General features: G+C 33.8%; 1 protein-coding gene across 1 annotated transcript in view; it reads right to left on the reverse strand.

Moving 5' to 3' along the window:
• LOC149478601 (calcium/calmodulin-dependent protein kinase kinase 2) overlaps positions 1-13,972 on the reverse strand; it is a 100,968-nt gene extending 86,996 nt beyond the window's left edge. The window contains exon 1 of the mRNA XM_089709010.1: positions 13,598-13,972. Coding sequence (XP_089565136.1) covers positions 13,598-13,617 — 20 coding nt within the window. The 5' untranslated portion in view covers positions 13,618-13,972. The remainder of the gene's footprint in view (positions 1-13,597) is intronic.
• Between the last annotated feature and the right edge of the window lie 1,641 nt (positions 13,973-15,613).

Below are 15,613 nucleotides of genomic sequence, written 5' to 3' on the forward strand. Positions count from 1 at the left end.
AGATGGGACAGTTCGCATTATTAGCCGTGTGGGCGCCGCCACAATTGGCGCACGTTGGTGGTTCCTCGCGCGAACGTTGACACTCCTTCGCCGGGTGGTTCTCACCGCACCGCACACAGGCTATTGGCCGGTGGCAGTTTTGGGAGGAGTGTCTAAATTGCTGGCAGCGATGGCATTGCGCGGGCCCCTTTCTGCCGCGCCAGGCCTCAATAGTGATCCCAGGCATACAGAGCAGTTCGCTCACCTCATAAATGCCTGGGATGAGATCCGGGGTCCGCTGCAATTGCGCGAACATCAAACAGCCCGGCCTGCCTGGACGAGCGGGTATTGCGCGGACGTGCTCTGGGATGAACCCGAGCTCTCGCAGCTCTGTCTCTACTAGTGCCGGTTCTGTGTTAGCCGGCAGGCCGCGGATCGCTACTTTAACGCTTCTTTCAGCGGGCAGCGAGTAGCAAAACCAAGAGATTCCGGTATTGCTCTCCAGCTGCGTAAGATAGCGCTGGATGAGTCGGAACTCCTGGTCCGTCTTTGGTATGAAGCGGACGCCCTTGCCAAATGGACGTCCGTTTGGGGTGTGCCCGAGGACTTTCTTTAACTCTCTAAAGTGGGTGGGCCAGTCGGGCAGCGTCTCCACGATAAGCGGGGGGTAGCGGTTGGGCTGTTTGGTAGGGGGCGCGGCGCTTGTGGCGCCGGCAGCAGCAGAGGTGGAGGCATAGGCAGTAGTGTCGGTCGCAGTCGAGGTAGAGTTGGTCGCGGCGGGCGCAACGGCGGCGGAGGAGGTGGAGAGTGTAGGTGCTGGGGATTTTTGAGACGCGGCTATGTTCGCGTATGAGGTGCCGGTGGTCCCGGTTTCCATAGGAGAACCCGGTGACATCATCGGCATATTCAGCGTAGGCGGAGACGAGGATGCTGAGATGGCTTTCTCTTCTACTCTATGTGGAGGGGAGGGAAAGCGTCCCACCGGAATACCCGGTAAAGGGGCGGGGAAGCGCGGAGTGCGCGGCAGTGGTGCCTGTGCGGGGCGCTTCAAAGTGCCCGGATTTGGTGTGGCGGCGCTTACCGAGGCCTGTCGGCGACTCGGTGTGAGCGAGCGAGTAATCGACGATACGGATTCGGTGGATTGGGCCGGCGACAACGTCAGGGGACTCGCCAGGAACGATTCATCGCCGGCACCTGACAGAGGTTCCGGTACCAACGCGGGAAGCCGGCCGGTTGCTGTTGAGCGGGCCACGATTGCAGCCTGGCCGGAAGCGGCAATGGCGTCCAGGCCCATTTCAAGTGCGGCAACCGATCGACTATAGACCCTGCGGCCCAGTGCGCGCGGACGAGTCGCGCGTCGCTGCGGCAGCAGCGGCACGCTCGGCGGCGGCATGATCGCAGGATGTGTTTATTCACATCTGGCCGCAATAAAATTTTAACAACTCAGAAATAACCAAATTATTTATGAGTTATCAATTTATTTATTTAATTAATTAATTAATTAATTTTGATTAATCAATTAATTAATTAATTATTTATTGATCAGCGAGCAGAACGCTGAGAACGAGAGACCAAACGACCAAGAACGAACAACCAAACCTATCAGTGTGTATCTCTCAAAAATTTATTCTTCTAAACAAATATATGTTTACACAAAAAAATTACAATAGTGCGATGTAAATATGGCTAAAAACAAAAATATGCCATCTCTTGGCGAATAGCAGAACTAAGTATACTCTCGGTATTTGATAAATGAACAAACAATTCAATAGCGCGATGCAAAAACACACGTTTTCCGTACAGCGACATCTAGCGACAAATAGTTATAACTAGTACTTAATCAGAACATTTAACACTGACTCAAGGAATATAAACCATAGCATGGCCCGTAAGCCCATGCATTTCATATCAATTCAATATCGACATTATGTTGTACACAATAGAGTACATTATAATAGGTAGGTATAGCCACATAACAACTACTCTGTTATGATTCTCTCACATATATATATATATATATATATGACACCTAAACATTTTCATGTAAAATGTTACCAAGACCCTCTTGCATAAATGTAGAGCCAAGCGTCGAACTCTACATCTTAACTGTACTAAAACTAACTTAGCAATCTCTACCTTAGTTAAAATATGTGATTTCGCCGTTTCTTTACTTCCAAAACTATTGTAATAAATGAATATTTTTTTTCACCAGGCGTTACACATTTGTGTTATAAAATATAAATTTAACTGCAGATGCTCAAATATAAAACAAACATTATACTTACGATATTAAAACAAAGGTATGAAATTCAATGTAATAAATTATGGTTCATCAACGTAGCAAATCGTTTCGATTAGTTATTATCTGCATTCTTCATTCAAATAATTAATAACAATTAGTCCTTTTTAATAAAACATGTATCGAAGATTTCCCAGAAAAAAGCCAAATCAAATAGATACTCGTCCTGCTCAAACGATTAAATTTCTTGTTATTTAATTTGGTACATTACTGAGGAATTTCCTATGTTTCTTTTGATGAAAAATACTTTTTATTTAAGGGAACTTCTACCATTAGCTATATAGTTTAATTACTTGTAATCTATTGTTCTTATTATATAGGTACTGGCAGTGCCCCGCGGTTTTACGCGCGTTGCTCCGCTCCTGTTGGTCCTAGTGTGATGATATATAGCCTTATTAAGCCTTCCTCGATAAATAGGTTATCTAACACCGAAATAATTTTTCAAATCGGACCAGTAGTTCCAGAGATTAGCGCGTTCAAAAAAACAAACAAACAAACTCTTCAGCTTTATAATATTGTAACAATTAAATAGGCCACATCGATATCTAATCATTTTATACCCTAAAAACTTAATTTATATTGGAAAAGCGTTGAATCTCTATGATGCTCTTTGAAACGTCTTATTATAAAACAATTTGGTTTAGTGAAAGCAATTTCTGCAAAATAAACACACCTACTTATATTTCAATTTAGTCTAGCTTAACTTTTTAAATTTAATAGACTATGTGACGTCATAGTAAATTCAAAATGGCGTAATTTTACAATTTAACGCGCGAATATTTCGTATTATTTTTCGAGTGTTTTTACTTCTTGTTTAGTTTATTAGGTACGAGCGTTGTTATAAAGTTATGCAAAGATAATTGAGTTCAACTTGTTGCTCTCATAATTCCTAAGTTTTATTTTTCATAATATGGAAAATAATGAAAGTGCAAGCTTTGTGAAGTTTTGAGTTACATTTTCTCGATTCAACTCGAAGTCATTAAAATGCAACGAGTGTTCTTAGGACTTTGAGAAATACCTCTTGTTTATTTGAAACTACTCTTTCATACCTTTAACTAATAAGTTAAAGGTAGGAAAGAGTAGTTTCTTGTTTCTATGTTTTTCTTTAAAGATACCAAAATTGATTGATTTTTACCAGGACGTGACGGTATTGCCATGACGCGACCTAGAAATTTTACTCTTAACGCGCCTAAAGAAGGTTCAGTTCAAAAACTAGTGAGGGATATAGTTCAGAGATTGATAGACAAATATTTATCGGGGTAAATGCTCGTATATTGAACTATTTTAACTAATAAAACTTGACGTAATTGTGTAAAAAGATACGTGCCATGTTATTTTTTTATTCTTAAAATCGTAATACCATTTTAATAACTAAAAAACACATCACAATAATAGATGAGTTCATCAGACAAATATTTTGAATTTGTTATTTTACACATTTACGACTCATGTAAATTATAAAAGGCATCGTAAAATTAATTTACGACTTTATACTTTACTAGCTGTGCTCCGCGGTTTTACCCGCGTTGCTCCGCTCCTGTTGGTCTTAGTATGATGATTATAGCCTACAGCCTTCCTCGATAATTGGGCTATCTAACACCGAAATAATTTTTCAGTTTTTCAGTAGTTCCCGAGATTAGCGCGTTCAAACAAACAAACTCTTCAGCTTTATAATATTAGTAAGTATAGATTAACATTTCTATAAAATATCAATATAATAAATGCTTGAAAATAATTACCAAATGACATTTAGATAGATAATCCGAAATACGTCAAAGTTTTCGTGTAACAAACTATTTTAATAGGTAATTAACGTTACATTACTTAAATAATTTAAGCAGATAAGTAATGAGAAGCCATATTATTAGGATACATCACGTAAGGTCATGGCCGTGACTTTCGCTTAACTGTGTTTAAACATAGAAATAAACATTCAAGTATCTGTTGATGATAAAAAATAACAGCTTTTTATTGAATAGTATAGTTTATATAACAAAACAATTGTAACGTTTTTTTAATTAGTTGTTGTTGGGCAACCTTGGGGGCAGCAGCACTACTCAACAACAATGATTAACAATATGTATATCTAAATAACTGTCTCAGCTACGATTTTGTCAATTTTGATTCCTTTTAGACGGAAATTTCAATTAGGTACAAATAGATAGCCATAAAATCGGCTTGTTTATGAGTTACTACTTTTGTAAAAGAAGCAGGTTAACTTTATTTTAATGTTCACAAAGAATATAATTTAACGAGTCCCTTTAAGATCCTACTCTTGAAAGAAGACTTCTAGATTTTTCTGTTCTTTTCCTTCAATTTTTCAAGGAAAATAAATGAATATATATTGTCTGAATCTCCGTCTAAATTGTAGTAATTTTTAATGGCAGAGCAAGCAAAGTATTTGTGCTTGATATTAAGTAGTCACTTCCATAATAAAAATCGGACAAGAATACCATATAACGTTCATTTTATAATATTTATTTATGAAAAAGGAACGGTTATTTCATAATAAACTAGCGGTCCGCCCCGGCTTCGCCCGTGGTACATGTTTACGTTTTCTCTACATAAGAACCATCCTCGTACTTCAAGGAATATAATAAAAAAAGAATTATCGAAATCGGTTCAGCCGTTCTCGAGTTATGCGCTTACCAACACATTTTGCGATTCATTTTTATATATAAGAAGATAAAAAAGATAAGTACTTATAAGATATGATAGAGCATAGAGTCATCAATATTCCAACGTGACATTTCATCAAACGGAGGGCAATATAGGTTACCTGTAGATTTTTAATTTCGATTCCAAAGTGCTTCTGAATAAACAAGTTGAATAAATAAATATAAAAGATTGATTTATTAAATAACTCTATCAAATATGAATATTCAGATGATTGTTTTTCTTAAAAATATATAACATCATAGTTAAACTTTTTTTACGTATTGTGGAATAGAACATAAACAAAATCTACTATTAAACAAAATATCAAATGGTGTGGTCATACCTACAGTCTGTCTGTAGGTATGACCACACCAATCAGAGTCATCCATGTTAAATTTGAAAAGAATTAAGATTTTATGTTTGTTTCAAACTCAAACATTTATTTATTCAAGACTTCTTATAAAAGCACTTTTGAATCGACATATTTTTAACGCTTTAAATCCAAACAATTTGGAAAAAAAATCACCATTTTTGGCATATTATTCCTAAATTTTCCTTCTTCTCTCCGTTTCAAATGGCGTAGTTTGTATAAATAAACACCACTTTGTGCAAACGAAATCAGATACTCGTTAATAATAACAGAACATAAGGTCAGAGGCTATCTAGTTCTCCGTCACATGTTTTGAATACAAATATTGTTTCTGACAGTCAGATATTATGTGTTATGATCCATTGTTATACCTCTTTTTTGGATAGGTTAAAGAGCAGACAAACAGATAAGAAAATCGGTAAAAATATATCGCATTGTTCTATTTTGTTGCTATAAATATTATTCATGAGAGTTATGTTATAATATACATACTTTTGAATTTATAGTGCGACAATTCAGAATAATTTTCAACATTTTACGTGATTTTTCTTAAGAAAATGCTTAATGTTACTGGCTTCTTTATTTTATAGTTTTTTTTGGTGAGATATTTATTTTTGCGAAGATACGATATGTTCCTCTTACAATATTTTGTCCACCCGTGGGAATCGTATCTACAACCTCTGACTGAATAGCCTCGGTTACAACCACTACGTAAACATTCATTGATACATTATTATTTGAAATTAATTACCGTTTTGGTAAGAAGGTAAACTGGTTGACGCATCGCGACGCCATTTTTGGTATAGTTCAAGATAAACTATTCTTTATTATAGTCATTACTAGGTTATTTCTAACTAGCGGTCCGCCCCGGCTTCGCCCGTGGTACATATTTCGCTTTCTCAGGTATCAAAATATCTACATACCAAATTTCATGAAAATTGGTTCAGTAGTTTAGGCGTGATTGAGTAACAGACAGACAGACAGAGTTACTTTCGCATTTATAATATTAGTATGGATTGTGTCTAATAGGTTTTTAGTTAGACGTCAATTAAATAAACATCATTTTGTCAATAGATAAAAGCAAACAATAAGGTTGTGAAGAAGATAATTTTAATGTAAAACATTGAACAATAATTTTTGAAGTGAAACTTCTTTAGGCGCATTGAGAGTAAAATTTAAAGGTCGCGTCATGGCATTACCGTAACGTCATGGAGTATGGTGACGATTTTGGTATCTTTGAATCTTACCAAAGAAGTTTCACTTCTGACACGTGTGCTCAGAACATACGCTCTTTTTTGAATAGGTAGATACAAATAATAAATATATAATATATATTAACCAATTTCCAATTCGATATCAAAAGATATCTATAACACTAAAGTATAATCCAACAAAATGATAAAGCCATTTTCTAACCAGGTAATAGCAATAATTTGATAAACCCTTTCCTTACTAAACTACTACTTACCTACTGTTTTAGTAGAGGTATTTAAGGTAAGTGAGAAATGCTCAAAGGGCTGTAACAATGCTCTTAGTATGACAGACCTGTTATGAAGGATCACGTAATAATAAGGCTTACAGGGGCTCCCTTGACGGCCCTTACAGGTTAACATTTAATTACAAAAGACAAGGCACATAACCACATGAAATTGTTATGACTCCCTGAACAACTGTAATATAAATGCGAGTTATTTTGTCTGTTTGTTATATGTTCACACTTCTAAATGTGCAGTTTCAATATTAGATAGGTATTCTTTACTTATCTATACTAATATTATAAAGAGGAAAGGTATGTATATATGTATGGTTTTCACGCATAAACTACTGGACCGATTTTGATGAAATTTGGCACAAATAATCTTTAGACCCTGAGAAAGAACATAGGCTACCTTTTATTGCGAAATATGTACCACAAGCGAAGCCGGAGCGGACCGCTAGTAATATTATAAAGTTGAAGCGTTTAACGCTGTAATCTCAGCAACTACATCTCCGATTTAAAAAATGTTTTCAGTGTTACAGAGTCCATTTATGGAGGAAGGCTATAAGTATGCTATATATTATCATCACGCTAAGACGAATACGAGAGGAGAAATTCGGGTAAAACCGCCTAGCACGGCTAGCATAATAATATGGATCAGTTAAAGTAGGCACATAATATACAACTAAATGTTACACCTCCTCCTTCACTGTCACTGCAATCCGTTTATGGAACAACTTACCTGAGAGAATTCGTTGTGCTCAAACAATAAACTCTTTCAAGAAAATGCTGAAAGATTATTACCTTTCCCTCTAATTGTAGTATTTATGTAAATAACGTACTGCTGTTAGTATCTGTATGTATGTATGTATATTTGTATCTGTATGTATGTATGTATGTGATTATTATATTCTGTATAATATTTATGTATATGTGTTACTATATATATTATTGTTTAAATATTTGTTACTCATGATAACTATTGCCTCATACTACCGAAGTTATTATATTTTTATCCTTTACCCGACGGTTGCCTGGAAGAAATGGCTTATAGCCATAAGGCCGCCCATTGTATATCTTTTATTGTGTTTTTTTTCATTTTTGTATTTCCTTGATGTGTATACAATGAAGAATAAATAAATAAATAAATAAAGGATAGTTTTATTATTGGAGGGGGTAAAATATATTATAATACGAGTGTGCAGGCACGTATAGATATAATGTTCGTATAATATGCATGAATCAACTGTTTTTATTTTGTGTCTATACGCTCTCAGTAAATGAAATGCTAGTCAAAGTAAAATTTAAGTAATTTAAAGATACACAGCTATAGTTTATTTCAATACAAACACGTCGTTAAGGCTTTTATAACATTGTTAACTAAACTTGCGTATAAGAAACACAGAATGCTCAAGTTGTTATCCTAACGATTTCCAAACATTGCGCTCTTGAGACATCGCAACTATTGTTTAAAAGAAAATCACTTTGATAAATATTTCTCTTGCATTCTCTTGACACTTTCCTTTATAATAATTACTAGCTGTTCCGCAAACGTTCTGCCTGACTCATTTACGGGTATGAAAAATAGATGTTGGCCGATTCTCAGATCTACCCAATAAGCACACAAATGACAATCGGTCCAGCCGTTTCGGAGGAGTATGGTAAACCGTAAATAACATTTAGATACGAGAATTTTATAAATATAAACAGATAAAGGAAATGCTTATAGTATGTAGTATCTATGTACTTTTAATATCAAGGATGTCCTGCGGGTCAAAATACGACGTTTTCATTCTAAAAAGTCATGCATAGAAAGTGATAACTATGGTCTCATGGGTTCTGCACGTACCACGATGAAATATACATTCAAATCTGCATCGTAATATGGAAATAATGACATATTTCATTGCAACATATATTATTATATATATTATGTAGGGAACCTAAACTTCGATTGACCTGATGAGGCTCTACATTTTATTGTACTAGATAAGTACATAAAGCTTACAAAAACTCATAAGTACAATAAAAGCACAAAGGGCGGCCTTATCACTTAACAGTGATCTCTGGCAGGCCACCACGATATTATAAATTCGAAAGTTTGTATGTTTGTTTGTTACTCTTTCACGCAAAACCTGCTTAACCGATTTTCATTAAATTTGAAACACACAGAAAAGGATAGTTTTTATGCCAACGGGCACGGGAACTATGCGGGTTTTCCTTTGAATACCGCCTAGGATTTAAATAATTTCTATGGATGGAGGATTTCGTCAATAAATATAAACCAGTTATGAAGTTTACAAGATTTTACGGGACTTCAGTCAATGATCCTACAATAACCCTTACAAGATATACCTACCTAATTATAATTATTTTAAGGCTATCAAATGTAGAAGATTGTACATACTAGGTAATATAAAACGTATCTATCTCGGTATTTTGTTATCTTTTAATTTGAAACGCAATTTGAACAATAACGATGCTATTAGTGCAGTTTGTAATAATTTAGAGTCAATTATAGTGTATACGATAATTGGTTTCATTTCAACCTTCGAATATTTTAACTTTAATGTTAGTGTACAGGGTGTCCCACTATTGGTATACTAAGAGCGAAGGGCCTTGTAGTCTTGCATACACTCACGTAAAAAATAATTAAACAACAAAATTACATCAAAAAATTTTTGCAAATTTCCTGAAAATGAGGAAATGAAAACATAATCTTAAACGGTCACATACTGGTAGCAAAGCTGGGCGGGTTGCTTGTTATGGGTGTATACATAGAGTTTTAAGAATTCATCTATTTGAAAAATAAAAACTTCGTCTGGAATTTTATAAGTATTTTTTACGTACTCAGCGTATGCAAAACTGTAACCTCCTTTGAGCTTAGTATACCAACATTGGGACACCCTGTATAGATGATAGATATTTAAGACCTTCTCCTCGTCTATAAAGTAAAATCTAATAATTATTCTAGTGTTTAAATAGAAACCATTAAAATAGTTTGTTAAGAATTCGGGTTTTTGATGTGTGAGGTAAAAATAAATAATCTTAATACTATAAAGGCTAAATAATCTAAATACTATAAATATATTATAAAGGCGAAAGTTTGTATGGATGTTTGTTACTCTTTCACGTAAAAACGACTGAACCGATTACAATGAAATTTAGCACACATATAGAGGGTAACTTGGATTAACACATAGGATAGGTTTTATCCCGGAAATCCCACGGGAACGGGAACTATGTGGATTTTCTTTTGAAAACGCGGGCGAAGCCGCGGGCGGAAATCTAGTACATAATAATATGTATTTAAACTGCATATTTATGGAAATTCGCTGAATGAAAATGTTTAAGGGCTTGGTCTAGTAGTGCAAACAAATGCATCCTGTCATCCTATATGTAAATAATACAAATGTACTAAGGGAAAGTTGCTCCACTTAATTTTTAAAAATTAAATCATTCGTATGCATAATTTAATATTCGTAATAAGTACCAAAAATGACAATTTGAAACAATTTTCGTGAAAATTACACCGGGTGTTTTTTTTTTTATCAGTACACAATATTTGCGAATACTTTCTATTGATATCTTCAACTTCATGTTTATATAACTGATCAACTTTTACAAAGAAATTTGGACGAAATATAAAAAAAATAAGCTTTCCATACAAAATGCAGAACTCTATACATTTTTTTCGACCTAAGTTTCTTAGTGAAAGTTGTTCAGTTTAACTAATAAAACGGATAAACAAATTTTGTATATAATAAAAAAAATGTAATGTTTGTGTTAAATGAAAACAAAAGATATTTATTTCTGACTAGCTTCCGCCCGCGACTCCGTCCGCGCGGATGTCAGTCTTCGCGTCTTCTACAGATTTATTATATTATGTGTAATATATAGATTTATTGACGACGCGGTTGGCGCAGTGGTAAAGTAACTACCTACTGAGCCGACGGTCCCGGGTTCGATCCCCGGTCAGGGCAAATATTTGTGTGATGAACTCAATTATTTGTTCTTGGGTCTGGGTGTTATTATCTATATATGTATTTATTAAATATTATATTTATCGTCGCCTAGTACCCACAACACAAGCCTTAATTGAGCTTACTGTGGGACTAGGTCGATTTGTGTAATAATGTCCTATAATATTTATTTATTTATTTATTTATTTATATTGCTAAAACCTAATAAATCTTTTGCTAGCATTCTGATGCTTTATCGGTTGCACTGGATTTATCTCTTTTTTTTCAATCGCTTGAATGATATAGGATGGGTCCTTGATGGGCATCGAATGCTGAAGTCTCGAATCAATCAATTCTGACAGTAGGCAATTTATTTAAAATCTTGATAATGGTCCATCATTTTATTTTGCCTAAACGTTACATACTTTTTTATATATTCTATTTTTAACAAATTATTCACTCCAGTCCAAACAGCAAATAAGCAGACTTCTGCTTCTGCAACGTTTAGTTGTCCCTGAATTTAGAAAAAATAGTCATGATTCTTATCTATGACAAAAGTGTTATTTTTTGCATTGTATTTCAAATATTAAATTTTTTTTTAACCGCATCTTCCGCATTCATGTCTTTTGCCGGAATTAGACATTTAACTTCTACTAGTCCCATTTTCCCATTTTGATATGGGAGTGTATAAAGTAAATTTTTTAGATATTTCTCGTTATACTTTTAAAAAGTTATTATTGTCATTTTGCTCATTAGGTAAAGTAATTTCGATATCAGTTTTAAGTTTTTTGATACCTGCAATAATAACGTCATAATCGCCTGCACATACTTATCGATTACACCCTGTATACAATCCACCATCCACATTCATAATGTTTTCCTGTCCTCCTCTCCTTTACGCTGTTCACCGATACATTTGAAATGAGTAAATCTGCTACCTCTGAAGGATGTTTCATTGTGATCAGCAAATTTTCACCACTGTTGTCGATTATTTGTTTTTCATTTTTAATCAGCAATTGGGAATCATCAGTTTTGTTTTTGCAGATTGGTGATGTACCCTAACAATACGTCGAAAAGGGAAAGCATCAACGAATTATCGTTTTCGTCCTCTTTTTTTATTCTTCGCGTCTCTGTTACTTCTGTTTGTTTAGTTCTCAACACCCACTGAATTTTCTATGTTATTGTGATCTTCCATTACATCTGAGTTTTGATGATGTGATGATAATTCATTCGTTTTAATATTGGTACTTAGAGTTGGTAGACTAAACTAGAAATGGCGGACTAAATTTGTCAGCGCGTCTGTAAGATCAGAATATAAAACCAACATCCTGTATTTAAGTTACAAAATTAATAATCAAACAACATGCCGCTACGTTGAAAATGACTAGAAGAAAAAATTAAAACACCTCGGATCAATTTTGGAGTAAACAAATCATTTTCCCCGTATGGGGATTTCCCCGGATGAACTTGGGAAGTTCAAGTTCTCAATACAAGTTTATATTATATTTCGTATTTCTCAAACCAAAAATAAACATTTTTGGTACTTCAAAAAAATTATATTATAAGAAAATTTATGAGCTTACTTTAGTTTTAAAGAAATATACATCCCTTTACTGACACCCCGTAAAATAAAGAAATTGTTGCCAATCACCTTTGCAATCTATTTGGTTTCATTAACTTTATGTTCGAAGATAATTTTTTTTCTAGTATGTAGTTACACGCGTATTTTTTTCGTTTATTTTCCATATCGAAATCAAATGTTTAAAAATACGAATATTTGCACAAAACTAAGATAAAAATAATCAATTAACAAAAATATTAAATTTAATGAAGTAGAGCAACTTTCACTTCGGTATGAAGGAAAATCGAGCGTAGAGCACACGTCAGAACGCTCCGGCCCAAGGAGCGCGACTAAAGAAATTCACTAGGATTTTTCCTAATTATTTAAAATATTTTTTTAATATTTAAAGAATTATCAAAATTAAAAAAAAATGTTTTTTAAAGGATTAATACTCATTGGTCTTCAACCAACTCGAATAAATTAATGGAAAAAATAACTTTTAGCAGTATTTATCAATAGATTTTGTAAGGCAAAAAATGGGAAATTTAATGAATTTATAACGTTCTAATTAAGAAAATCATAAGTTTTTCGGCAATTGTGTTCAGCAGTTTTTAATAACGACTATATAAGGATAATAATGCGCTGATCAGATTGTGTAAATTGTAATCGGTTGCAACGTAGTGAGTGCACAAACTTAGCTCGAAATGTCTTTGGGGGAAAGAGACTTATCTTGAAGGCCTGATTAAGGTAACATAAAGTAACTTTATAAATGTGAAAAAATTCACGCGCATTGCGTATATAACACTAATTGATAAACAAGAAAAAAAAATTCAGTTTATCATTTCATTAGCCGGGAAAAAATTGTCAAATAACTTGTTGAAAACGCAATTTTGCTAGACTGCAGCCTTAATAAAAATTAAAAATTCACATGTAACTAACTAAATCTGATGAGAATAAATATAATAATTTTGAATTCGCTTTTTTCGACACATATTTTATCATGTTTTTATGAAGGCCTCTTTGTAGAAAATACTTTAAAAATGTAAAATGTACAAGTTTAAATATAGGTAACATATAAATAGCTTAAAACTTAAAAGCAATTTAAAGATTTATCAAGAGTACATTATAGTCACGCATATTATAGTTTTACATAGCGAAGGCAATATTACGACATGCATTGACCATAAAACTCCGATAATACAACATTACTCTTAATTATAAACCGGTAACATTTTCTTATGCAACAGTTACGTTGTTTTGTAAACTTGTTTTTAATCTGTCATCTACTCACCTGTCAATATTTCCCGCCATTTGTGCGTTCCGTTATGAATCCACGAAAATTCCATTCATTTCACACAAACTTCACACGCATTCACAATTTAATAATAATCGTAAAACTACAAATATTTAAAACACTTAGAAGGCATAAAGAGCACCTTTGAAAATATATAAAACTTGTACAATTAAAACTTTTTTTTGATATGGCTGTATGAAAACTTTCCTTTGCTTGTGTTGAGTGTTCTTTTTTTGAAAGTTTTGTTTTATCTGTGCATGTTGTGGAACGATAAAGCGGAGACGTAAAAAAAATAAAAAGTAAAAAGAAACGACCGTCGGGGTCAAAACTCCATGCGGGTTTGTTGGGAACTGCCGCGCCAGCACCGTATGGTATGAAACAACGCGGCAAAGAGTATTCGACAGACGTGGAATGACGTAACTTGTTGATACAGTTTGATTAATGAACATAATTCTAATTACGTCAGTGTTGCGTCGTAAGTGGCATGAAAACCTGATTTATATGTTTTTAAGTGTGTATTTGAAATTTGAATACTGAATATTATACATTTATTATAATAATTGTGATGTTTAAAATTCTAATATACTTAGCTTAGCTTAGCTTATTGACCGCCTAAAATTATAGGTGTGCGCATATCTGTAAAAATGTAGACGAGTCTTCCATTTATATAATTAACCATCCCTTTATTTACAAATACCAATAATAACAATAAAAAAAAAACTATCATTTTCTCTTTCTATCAATGCTTAACAATTATATATAATTCACATAAATCTCATATAATATTATATATTCTACATACCTAACGAATAAACATTGTTATCTCATAGCGCATCTGTACAAATAATCTTTGTATAACCAGTTGCACAGTTTTGCGCGCGCAAACTTATGTGACCCGTCGAGTGTATACGGAACCATAAGTTGTAATTAATTGTTTTGAGAATTCATTTATTATTTGAGCGATAAATATGATCTCTATTTTCAACCAACTTCAAAAAAGGAAGAGTTTCTCAATACGACTGTAATTATTTATTTATTTTTATTTATATTGATAGTTATTTTTTATTTGAAAGCATGTCTTCCGGTTGTTCCCATTGATATTTTGTCCAGTTCTAGCCAGTTGAGAGCGGTTTAGTTTTTGTTAAAAATACTTATTTAAAATATCTAGTCATGTGCAAAAATATGGTAATCATGTTTTGCCTTATTTAAATATGAAAAAAAAAAATGTTTTAGACAATTTCACGGTGAGTACGCGCTAAATCGAAATATCAATGAGATTTTCTATTGAGGCAGTTCAATCGCCTCAATGGTCACGTTTTACTGATTATTTTAGATAGCAAGAAGTTTTTCTAGGAATAATTAATCAAAGCTTCAACTTTGAATATTATTTAAAACAATACTAGCATTATTTTTAAACTCAAACTCAAACATATAATATTTATTCAACAGACTTCTTTTAGAAGCACTTTCGAATTGTCAATACATATTTTTAACAATTACCATTAAATTTTTAATATTGTAAATGCAAACGAATCTAAGGATACTTAAAAGATACTAGATTTTCGCCCGCGGCTTCGCCCGCGTTTTCAAAGGAAAACCCGCATAGTTCCCGTTCCCGTGGGATTTCCGGGATAAAACCTATCCTATGTGTTAATCCAAGTTACCCTCTATATGTGTGCTAAATTTCATTGTAATCGGTTCAGTAGTTTTTACGTGAAAGAGTAACAAACATCCATACAAACTTTCGCCTTTATAATAGTACTAGCGGTCCGCCCCGGCTTCGCCCGTGGTACATATTTCGCAATAAAGGGTAGCCTATGTTCTTTCTCAGGGTCTAAAGATTACCTGTGCCAAATTTCATCAAAATCGGCCCAGTAGTTTATGCGTGAAAACCATACATACATACATACTTACATACATACAAACCTTTCCTCTTTATAATATTAGTATAGAGTATAGATTAAGATGGTATTAATTTGATATCGAGGAATTAATCACAATTTATGTCCATTA

Source organism: Colias philodice, chromosome 21 (assembly GCF_061535455.1).
Source record: "Colias philodice isolate Cphi_HAF_F1 chromosome 21, ilColPhil1 Martin Lab GWU primary, whole genome shotgun sequence".
In the NCBI taxonomy this organism is placed as follows: Eukaryota; Metazoa; Arthropoda; class Insecta; order Lepidoptera; family Pieridae; genus Colias; species Colias philodice.